Genomic DNA, 12,016 nt, shown 5'->3' on the forward strand with positions numbered 1-12,016 from the left:
TCCCATACTCGTAAAACTTTGTTCTACTTGGAAAATCTCATTATGTAATTTGAAAATATAGACCGTGTGAAGTATGCGACCATTATGACATGCATGGCTACATCTTAGAAGCAATGGCTGACCTACAGTTGGCCTTCTGTGTCATTTTCTTGGTTTTGCATTACTTGCTCCGACCCCTGCCACAGAACCTACAACGTATTGATTCCCCAAAGGGCAAACACAATTTCATGGAAGCATGCATGGTCAACGTAGCCTCAGTACCTGTCACGTGGTGGCCCACACGAGCCTAATGTACAAAAAAGTTCTACGTATTTTCTCCAAATTCCTGTTAACAGGTTCTAATTTGTGTTCCAATGTCACAAGGTTCAAGTCTCTTCTAGCTGCAGTTACTCACTAAAGCAAGCTGTTCTAATAAGGGTCAGTTTAGGTGTCTGAGGCTCCAAACCAGGCTGGTGGAACAGGATGTGTGAAAACAGGGCTCTATAAGTAAATTGTCTTTTTTTCAAATTGTCTTTTTTTCTACCAGTGTGCAGACACAATCTCAGGAAAGAAGACAGAGGAGAGAAGACTTATGGAGCATCTACTTTCCATGAAGGCATGTCTCAGAGAAGTGGATGATGTATCCGATGGGTTCCAAGCTAAACCCAGCCACAGTTTCCCATCACAGGAAAAAGGCCCAAGGGAGAGAATGGCAGGTAGGATGACCTCTCCGAGCACCTCCTAAAATGTCGTAACAGTGGGTCAAGTTATTTAACCGCTCAATAAATATTTTTAACACCCAAATAAATAATTTTACATATAAAATGTCATAATTTTATGAAAAAAGATAAAGAAATGCGTTGTTGCAGAACCTGGGAACTGCTCCTGAGCCTCGATGACAAGGAGACTGTTTTATTTTTAAATTAAGAAACTGTAAGAGATTTAATTAAGTTAAATTAAATTAAAATCAGGGTGATTTCCAGAGGCATGAACTCGTCCCTCACCTCTTCTGGGAGGGTAATGTTAAGCTCCTCATCAACCTGGTCTACGATTCTCGAGTGGAAGTAGCTGCTGCATGCCGCCAGCACGGACCGGTGGGCGCGGAACGGCTGGCCCTCCACGAGGACCGTGACATCGCACAGCACGTCCTTCTTCCGCTGGTTGTCGAGGCTGAGCAGCACATTGGTGCTGTGCACCGAAGACTCATAGGCAAACACCGCGTTCTCACTCAGAGACATTCTGCGTAACAAATGGTGCTGGGAAGGTCAGTGAAAGCATGCTTCTAATTGCCATCAAACCTGCAGAGACACATGCGAGATTGCGTTTACGGAAGATCTTGTTAAATTGACTTTTAAAATGACAGTGTCGAATATAAATTCAAATACTCATCACTAAAACAAAAATGTAAAGAACTTACAAGCATTTTATCCAACTTACCTCATTTAAAAACAGGTCTCAATAGCAGTTTTTCTAACTGTTTTAGGAAAAAGGTTCTCAGAGTAGGGGAGGAAGGAAGTTTGTGAACCAAGGATTACGTGGCTCTCTGAAAGTGAGATGTTTTATATCTTAAAAACACCTGCAATGAGCAAACATGGGGCCAGGAAATTTCTGTGTGTCGCTCCATTCCTGTTGCTTTAAGACATTAATTAATGGGTGTGTGGGGGGGTCATCAGAGGTTACAGTTTGAGATGGGACCAAACAGTGGAACAAGTACATGGTGGTCCATCAATTCTCCGTGCCCCAGACCCCGACATCTCACAGCCGGTAGGAGGTCTTGGTGCTTCCTCACAAGGGACGCGTTCTAGGAAAGGTAAATTCCCTCCAACACAAAGAAGAAAATGACTTCTATAAAAGACTGAAATGTGTCAGGCCAAGTCTTAGAAATGAGTCTTTTTATATAACAAGTCTTACGAAGTATAGGCAACAAGCACAACTACTTCGTCATTAAGAACATGGATTACCACACAAAAAAAACCTCTTGGTTTTCTTAAAACGTTAAAACTAAAAGAAAGTTATCAAAGATGTATATTTTTTTAAATGTGAACCTATGGTAGCCTCCAAACACTTTTTGATCATATACACACTACTTGCAAAAAAAAAAAAAAAAAAAAAGTGTAGCCCCAATATATGTATGTTGGTCTATATATTTCAGATATGTACTACGTATATTTTAAAATACCAGAGGCTAAAAGGAAGAGGTGACAAGTTCTAATATTTCCTTACAGACCTCAACGGCCTATGTGAGCACCTCCAAACTTAGTGCACCCACTAAGACACAGTGCCCACGTTGATGGAAGCTGACGAGCTCACAGGTAGAATGCCTGTATCATTTACTTTTGTTCTTCTGACATCTTACTCACTACCTGGACCATAAAGGTCCTCAAATCTTTAGTGACCTAATAAATAAATGCTACTGTTTTCGGATTTACCATACTCCAAACAGAATGAAAGAACAAATAAGGACTACTGAAAAGTTCAGACACACAAGGCCTATATCATGGGTGAATTCCATCTCAAAGACAGGCTGTTTTAGTCACAGACACATGAAACGTATCTATAAATTCTATCCAACGTGGGTGTTTATTTTTAAAGTGTTCGATAGAGCTGAAAAGTTAAGTTGATCATAAGCAGTCAATAAGAACTGAATCTCTCACATGGTTAAACTCTACCCCGTCATTTACCGATTCAGCATGCCACACGAAATCATGGCAACTTCAAAATTATGTCCTAGAACTAACTCGATTTCTAGGGTGTTAACAGAAGCAAAAGTAGGTAGCTCCCTTTAAAAACTGGTCTCAATATTTCAGTTATCAATACAAGGAATTAGTGTTAAGAATAGTAGGGAAGAACCATCATTCAAAGAAATTATGTACCTTGTGTGTGGGGTACCCCACAGACCACTGCCCTCCACTTTCTCTAAGACTGTCACCACCACCAGCCAAGCAGGACTCAGCAGGTGACCACTTGCCTTACTATGTCCCTGCTCCCAAGTCCCCGACCTCCTTATTCTTTCCTGGCATCTGCCTTGCCAACACTTAAAACTACACTAATCTTACTTTTACATCTTGTTATTCTGCTGAACACGGCACAGCCAGGAAAAACTATAAAAACATGCAGACTAGTGTCACTGTAAATTAATAGTCTCAGCACTATTTATCAATTATTTGGTATGTTCCTGTCCCTCGATCACGACAGCCTTCCAAGTCGCCACCTTCCTCCTCAATAAGCATCTCTCCCAGTAGACCGCCATAACTGGGACCAATCTCAGAAAGCACGCCCCTCCTACGACCTCCGCAGGTTCCTCTCTTTTTGAAAACAATCCCCTAATGTCTGCTCTTGATCTCACACCACCCGTGTTTCTCTGAAATCTAACGCTTTTCTCAACACGCTCTCTTACTATGTATAGCCTGTCTGTCTCTGCTGGCTCCTTCACACCGTCTTTGTTCATAAACGTTTCGGTCTCTCCAGAAACTGTCCTTAAAAATACCGACTACTAACCACAAATACTCACTGAACTCTTAATTCTGCACTAGACACTGATATGAGTGCTAGATACTACGGCTTACGTCACTTACTCCTCACAATAACCCTGAGACATGGGTGCCCTCATATCATCCCAACTTTACAGATGAGGAAATTGAGGCTCAGTAAGAAGTGTCTTGACCAAGGTCAAAAAACCAATCAGACAGAGAAGGAGGATTCGTAGCAAGCACCGTGTTCAGCTTCCAGGTAATACCTGCACAGCATGGAGACGGCGCAGCAGGGCGGGGAGCCGGTTATCACGCAAAGGCCAGACACGAGAGTAAGGACAGGGCCGCCCGCAAAGCCAGGAACAAACAAACTGGACCTGAACTTCAGAAACAGGGCTGTCGACCCTTCAACGCTGGAATCTAAAGGTTCTTTGGATTCCAAGGGGACCACGGCACAGATAAGTCCCGTACGTTCACTCTGGGGCCACCGTTGGCCCACGTGTGCCTGGGTCGCCACTCACCTCGATTTCCAGACAGAGAATTTATTCTTGGCTCATCCCACCCGTTTAGGCCATCTGGGTGACAAATCACCTCCTAACTCCACAGCAGCTTACGGATTTGCTGTAAGATACAGATTTAGATGATATGCAAACCCCGAGTACATCGGCCACAGCTGAGAGAAGCTAGAGAATCAGGTGGTACGACGGCCACCAGGAGGACCCCTCTAAAAAAAGGCCAGTCTCCCTTAAAGTAGACTGCGCACAGGCACCCCATGACTGGCCTTGCTCCCACCGGAAACTGGAGATTCGTCCGTGAAAGCGCCCCACATTTGGAGCCTCTATCCAATCTCTGATCGATCCCTGGTCCTCTGCCTCTTCGCACGGAGACCCAGTTCTGTCCACACGCGCTGCCACAATTCTAGTTCGAGATACCACTGGCTCTTGCAGAGATAAACGTCTACTTTTTGCAATGGTTTACAATCTCATCATGTACGATACAGTTATATAAAATAAAAAGTGAAACAAACTTTCACATATCAATGTTTTATCTGTTCTAGTGTGAAGTACTCCAATTTCTACTCTGTTCTACTAAAAAAAAAAAAAAAAAAAAGGAAAATCCAGTGTGATCCACTCCATTTCAAGAACCACTAATAGACCATCACCTCACGCACTGAAAGCACAAGCCAAGCGGCTAACAGCACTGGTCTAGAATCGGACACTGCCTGGGTTCAAACCCCAGCTCTACTACTTACTAGCTAAATGAGCCTGGACAAGCTGCTGATCCTTCCTGCCTTGCTGGGAACTGGGATTTACAACAGCACCCTCTGGGCTGTGTGAGGTTCACAAGAGACAATGAGGGTAAAAGGTTTAGCATAGGATCCAGCCCAGAGCAAACAAATAAATATTAGCTGCTACTAATAGCAACAAAGTTTCATTTCCCTCAAGCCCTCTTGATCCCCTCTAATTTATTCTCCCAAGTTAAAGTGGTTTCTCCTTTGCCTAAATTTTACGATCTCTTCCAAAATCCTTATGATGAATTCTCAGTCCTTAGCATGTCCTCCAGATCTGTGTGTCCAGGTGTTCTATTAACCCAGCTTTACCTCAAGCCTTCGTCTCCTCTCTTTTCCAGCCTCACCATCATACCTCCCTGCCCTACAGACGCCAAAATCCTTCCGACCTCTGGGCCTTTACACATGCTGTGTTCACTCCCTGGACTTCTGCTCTTCAGCTGTCTACCTCCTGACCTTTTAGGTCTCAAATTAAATGTCAAAACCTTGCCTAACTTATTTTCTGCCCTCAAGCATATAACAAAGTACCTGGTCCACTGCAGGTACTTGCTTCTGAATGAATGAGTTGGCCATTTTTAGTACAAATCCAAAGCCTAGATCTACATTTTCTTCCAAACACAGCAGCACAGTCAGCTAGCTATTCTAATACATATGGGAACAATGCCACCGAGACAAGCTCTCGGAGAAAAGTCCTTGGACAGCTCTGCAAGAGCCCTGAGAAGTGAATGGGAGCCCTAGCGCATCCGTGTGGGAGCTCAAAACATATCCGCAAGACAAATGACCAAAGAAGAGCAAAGCTTAGCCACTACAGGCACAGACACGACCAATGAGGAACGAATAAAGCCACCTCGACCCTGGCCTCAATGGCATGGGGCGCTACAGAAAGTTCATCTGAAAATCAATTTTCCTAATTCTGCAAACCATCCAAGTGGTCAGTAACCCATTTTTACCTAGTAATGACTAAGTTAGGTGTGACACACATCCTTCTAACATCTGTCTGTCATTTTCTAACATTTCTCAAACCTAAAAAGATTTAAATCTCCAAGGAACCTTCCAGTTCTAAAATCTTCTTAACTGATTAACATCAAATTTAGATTTCTATGTTATACCTGAATTTTTCTATGTTCTTAGAAATACGCACTATTGTTAAAATTCAAAATAAAGGTTTGCTGACCTTAGCAAACTGCTGACTCACTCAGTAATGCCGATAAAGGGTGAACATGCATTTTAAAGCTTCCTGCACCTCAATGTGGAAATAACTTGTGCTTTCTGGTCAACATACACAATTTAGGTTTTAATACATTACCACTTGAAGTTTCTGACTTCGAAATCACAAAAAAATGAAATGAGATGCTGTGGCTTTATCACATTAATAACTTTCAGGATAATTTACTTTAAAACAAAGTTTTTAAAAAAAACTAAGGTATACATCTGATCATGGAGCCAGGTCTGCGGCACTTCATAGCAGAAATTCAGATGATGCTGTGTATGGGCATGAAATTCCACGTGTCCAAAAGAGCTCGGATCTTACTGACCTCAAGTCTCACCGGATTTTTTTTTTTTTTAAATTCTCATTGTAGAAGGGCACATAAAATCATCTAACACCAAAGATTATTTAAAAGAAAGACTATCATCCAAACATGCTTTACGGTCACCGAACAATGACAAATGTTCTTTCTACAAGTGATACCCGTACCGAGCAACAGACTAAGTGCCGTGAAAACACAGATAACAGTCTCTACATTTAAGAATAACGCAACTAGAAATGTTCAAAGTAAAAATGACGTCTTGCGGCGAGAGAGACAATGATCGTTATAATCAATTTGCACAGGAATATGGACATTTCTAAAGATAGTTGCAGTAAGTCTTCAAATAAAAACTACTCTCTGATCAATTCTCACTTAACCATAATATTCAGTTAAAGAGAACAATGATCCCCCAAATAGTTCTTTTGGCCAGGGTTTACGGTGCAGGGCGGGGCACAGTGATTAGGGACCTTGAATATCAGAAATGGTGCAACATATGATTGTCTTGGCTTCTACAAAAAGCAGTGCACTCCATCTGCGGCCTGGTCAGGTCCTCAGAACCTGCGTTCCCCTCCTTTTGAGCAGCCATTTGGATTTCTACTCTTTCCACCTTACAGCTTCTGCTTGCCACCCCCCTCCAGTGCCCTGTCCATTAATTCTGCCTTACTCGGTTTCAAGGCAGGGTCTCCAATGGCTCAGATGATGGGCAAGTTCCTCTTACCATGCCATCTTCCTTGGCTTCCCCAACTAAATTTCAAAATCCCCTAAGCCAGATCCTGTTACAATACGCCAGCAATATCCAGGCTGCCAGTGTTCTTCAGAAATTAGGTGACTGTTATCTTGTTTTCAAGTGGATGGCAAAGACCCAACAGGATCATGTGGGGACACCTTCAGCGCTTTGCCTCTCCTTTAAGGGCTTTAAAAAAAAAAAAAAAATTTTTTTTTTTTAAATTTAAGGTGGAGATGCCCACAAGGAAAGAATTTCTCCCCAACATTCCAAGCCCTGACTCAACTTCTAGAAAGAGCCAGGAAGAACAACTCAGCGACCAAGGTTTTCTATTTTCTTTAACCTTTTGCAGATCTTAAATATTACACTTGTTTAAACATCATATCTGATCATCCCATTTTCTAAAACCATTTCTCTCAGCCTTATGAAAAAACTTTTAGTATGACTGGACAAGGTACAGAGATGAATATATCAAAAATGGAAAACAAAAGTTTGAATTAAGTAACAGGAAGGCTTACAGCAGTACCAACAAGGACAATGTTGTGAAGGACATTTACAATGACACTGGCAATCCATGTTAAAACTAACTACACATGCCCTACTGTTTTTTAAATGGAGGCAATTTTTGCAGCTCGTGATTATTACCACATTAGGTGAGGTTATATGCATACAGGGAAAGTTAGGATTTTTTTCCCATTTATTTTCCCTAATTTAAAAATTACATATTTAATCATAGAGCTTTATTATATTTACTTGGTATAATTCCATTTCTGAGATTATAAAGCTGAAGCCATACTTCGAGGGGAGTAGTCTGAATGGTTAGAGAAGTTTGAAGAAGATGTTTATAGATTTACCTACCAACAGGTCAGAAATAAAAGGTAAATTTTTTACTTCCCAAGTCAACGAATCCAAATTTGATAATTTTTGGTAATAAGTTTAAATAGCTTGGAAGGAAATAGAAGAAAGAAGGAACATAGGAAATCCAAACTCACAACCCAAACAAGAAAAACCAATTCCACTATTATATGTTCTTAATACAAAGAACTTAGAAACACTGAAGCCTTTTATTTGCTTAACACAAGTGGCAGGTACTTATTTGATCCTTTAAAGAATTGTTATATCTCAGTGAAATGACTGTTATGAAAATGAGCTACAACTAGAATTGGCCCATATAAGTAAAACTAATTTACGGAACACATTTTTATCATGTATTTCTCAGTCACTATTTTATTTATTGACTCTGAGGTATGATTATATAGAATTGCACTATTTACAGTGTACAATTCAATGAGTTTTGACACTTGTAATATGTGCATAAAACCACAACCGCAATCAAGATACAGAAATTTCTGTCATTCCTCAAAATTCCACAAGCCCCTTGAGGTCTCTCCTTCCCTGATCCCCTCCTTCCAGATAACCAATAATCTGTCTTGTCACTCTAGATTAACATGCTTTTTCCCATGATTTTAATAAAATGAAATGACACATTGTACTCTTGATTTTGGTTTCTTTCACTCAGCTTCATGAGATTCATACTGTGTACATCAGTAGTTTGGGTTTTTTTATTGCTGAACAATATCCATTATATGGATCTAGCACCATTTGTTTATCCATTTACCTGTTGACGGACTATTGTAATAAAGCTGGGCAACTGCATTGTTTCCAGTTCGGGATTACTGTAATAAAGCTGCAGTGAACATCTGCGTGGACACATACTTCATTTCCATTGGGTAAATAAGGTTTAGAAGAGCTAAGTGATGCGGCGGATTTATGTTTAACTACTCGGAAAATGCTAAACGGTTTTCCAAAGCAACTGTACATTTGACATTGTCACCAACAGTGTAAGACAACTGCAGTCGTTCCACATTTTCGCCAACCCTTGGTATTTTTAATCTTAGGCTTCCCTAGCAAACACGCAGTGGTTTCTCACTGTGGTTTTAATTTGCTTCCTGATGGCTAATGATGGTAAGCATCTTTATATATGCTGTTGGCCATTTGTATATCTTCTGTTGTGAAATGTCTGTTCAATTCTTCTACTCACTTTTAACTGGGCTGTTTTCTTATTACTGAGTTGTAAGAGCCAGTAGAATTTGTTTTATTTTATTACTTTCGAGAATACAGTACATTGATTAGACATTTACGCGGTTTATAAAATGATCCCCCTAATTGTTCTTTCACTCCTCTGGCTCTCCACCTAGTCAATACATCAATGCTAACTGCATCCCCGATGCCGTGCTCCCCATCTCTGAGAGCTGGGAGGATTCTGATTAGGATTGTAACAATCTGGGGAGAACCAACATCTGACGAATTGAGTCTCTGGATGCATGAACATAGCATATCTCCCCACACAGGTCTTCTTTCATTTCTCTCGGCATTATTCTGATATTTTTAGTAAAGAGGTCTTGCATATCTTTTGTTAAGCTTATTCCTAAGTACTTTATGTTTAGGTCTTTTTTTTATAGTTACTACAAACGAACTTGTTTGTTAAACCTCATTTTCTGGTTTTTCTGCTGCTATTATGTAAACATTAAATGGATTTTGTAAATATGAACCTTGAATTCTGCAGCCTTAACTCACTCATTAGTTCCGATAGTTGTTTTATAGACAGACTCCTTAGCATTTTCTTTGTGCACAATTATGTCATTTGCAAATAGTGAGTTTTACACCTTTCCCATCTTCACATTTATTTCTTGTTTCCCTTATTGCAATGACTGATCAGTGAAAGTGGTGAGAGAAGGCATCCTTGCCTCATTCCCTTATAAGGAAGTGCTGAAACTGTAGATTTTTGAAGATCAGCAACTGATGGGCGGAAAAGGTGCAGTGGTTACTATCCCAGTTAACTTAGGGCTCCCACAAGAAACTCAGAGGGAAAAAAAGCAAGGAGTGAAAATTCCCAAAAGTTCCCCACCCCCCAAGAGTGAAATTCCAAAACTCACTCAGCCTCCTCCAAGGCTACCCTCATTCCTAAGCCACTTTCTGAGTATTCACCCACGACAACCTAAGATCACACAGTTAGGGGCTGGAGAGAAAGACAGAGAGTGGCAACCAGGGAACACACCTAAGGACTGAAAGACTATAGCAAAACTCACAAACAGCAGTTAGCTAGCTGTTCTAGAGATCACTGTGTGGATAGCACAGAATAATAGCCTTTTACACCTTGATGACCCCTGCCAGCTGACCATCTCGCTGACAATTTCCTTTCTTTTTTCTTTTCTTTTTTTTTTTTTTTTTGTAAAGTAGGGACAAGGATAGCACTTTCTGTTGGGAGGATCAAATTAAATAATATACTTGGTGTTCTCAGAACAGAGCCTGGCATGTAATGAGTGCTCAATAATTGTTAGTTCTTATTCGAATTTGATGCTAGAAAGGTTTTTTGAGTGGCACAGGGCAATACTAAAATGGTAGGGAGAGAACAATGATTCACACTTACTTAGCTTTCCAGGGCCCAATACTGCACAGATATAACAACATGTACACTGTTCACTGGTTTTGAGAACAGACACATAATGTAAGACTTAATCACAATTATAGAATGAAATGTAAATATTATTAACTCCGACAAAATAAAACTGGCAGGCAGAAAGAGGGCATCAGAGAGAACTGAAAGGAACCGTAGTATTTCTGTATGACTCATGATGTGCAGAGTCAAAAGATAACTTATTTAGATGAGACCAAATTTTTAAAAAATTGGAGGTGCAGAGGTAGTAACCGAGAACAGAAATAAAATGATTATAAATGTAGGTTGAGAGATGGCAGAAGTAAACAAAATCAACATCCATGGTAACAGTAAATGAACAGAAATGCCTTACGTTCGTAAATAAACAGAGGTATAAACATCTTAGAAACACAGGTAACTACCAAAAAGATTAAATAAAAGAAATGGATAAAGATGAGTATTAACCTAAAACAGAATTAGAGGTGGAATGGAATACAACACAACAAATAAGGTTGCTTTATGATAAATCTCTGTATTGTTTTTAAACCAAGAACATGTATTTCTTTAACAAAAAGATGTTTAAATAGATAGTAAACAAAAAAAGTAAAACTCAGGTAAGTCTAAATTGTTGATAATTTGGTGACTCAATGCAACTTTTTAAAGATTCTGTAAATAGAAAAAATTTTGATAAAGAGAAAAATCAACCTTTAACTAAAATCTTAGATTTTGACAAAACTAGGAAATGGAGAGGGCAGGAAAAACATAGCAAGATTTCTTCTTGTTTGGGAACAATGTCATACACACTGCTTATTATTTTATATTGACAGTGATATCAAGTCAAACAGATTCTTTAAAAATTTAAGGGTATCTTCTGAAGAAACGAGCTGTTGAGCTGCCAAATCACTAGAGCACTGGTTCTCTGTCTTACAGAACCTGATGAAATCTGTTGTTCTTCCTCCAAAAAAAAAAAAAAAAAAAAAAAAAAGAGCACCTTAGTAATGGAATTCTGCATTTGCTTTTGGTAGAACTGATTAAACCACAAGCTGATTCTTAGAGAAGATCAATAAAATGGACAAACTTCTGCAAAGTCTCACCAAGAAAAAAATGAGGGAAAAAAATTACGCAGCATTCCCATTATCGTACAAAACATACTGCAATGGCTCTTAAAAATTTCTTGACCCTCCCCCACACCCTCCTATCTACATGCAACTCTCTGCTCTCCTTTATTGAACTCCCAACAAGAGTCATGAATAGTCATGCCATCCCCACTACTCTCTCTTCCCAATTTCATTCGAGCCCACCCGAATCAGGCTTTCTCCCCTCCACTCCATGACAACCACTTTGTGACGAGCCATGACCTCCATGTGGCCAAACACACCAATTATCAGTCTTCTCATACAGCATCCCAGCAATGCTCAGGTTACCATTCCCTCCTGAAATCCTTTCTTCGCTTGGCTTCCAGGATGCCAAAAACCTCTGATTTCCCATCTTACTGGCAGCTACTTATCAATTTTTCTTTGGTGGATCCTCCGCCTCTTCCAAACCTCTAAACACTGGAAATCTTCCTTTACCCTTAGATTTCTCTTCTTT

The 12,016-nt window shown here is 40.1% G+C and overlaps 1 protein-coding gene across 6 annotated transcripts in view; it reads right to left on the minus strand.

The window, feature by feature from the left end:
- BACH1 (BTB domain and CNC homolog 1) overlaps positions 1-12,016 on the minus strand; it is a 205,402-nt gene that overhangs the window by 182,398 nt on the left and 10,988 nt on the right. For all 6 annotated transcript variants that reach the window (XM_036219567.1, XM_036219566.1, XM_016139099.2 and 3 more), the window contains one exon: positions 984-1,277. In XM_036219567.1, the coding sequence (XP_036075460.1) occupies positions 984-1,217 (234 nt within the window). In that variant the 5' untranslated portion in view covers positions 1,218-1,277. The remainder of the gene's footprint in view (positions 1-983; positions 1,278-12,016) is intronic.

The sequence above is a fragment of the Rousettus aegyptiacus genome, unplaced genomic scaffold, assembly GCF_014176215.1.
Source record: "Rousettus aegyptiacus isolate mRouAeg1 unplaced genomic scaffold, mRouAeg1.p scaffold_m13_p_4, whole genome shotgun sequence".
Lineage (NCBI taxonomy): Eukaryota > Metazoa > Chordata > Mammalia > Chiroptera > Pteropodidae > Rousettus > Rousettus aegyptiacus.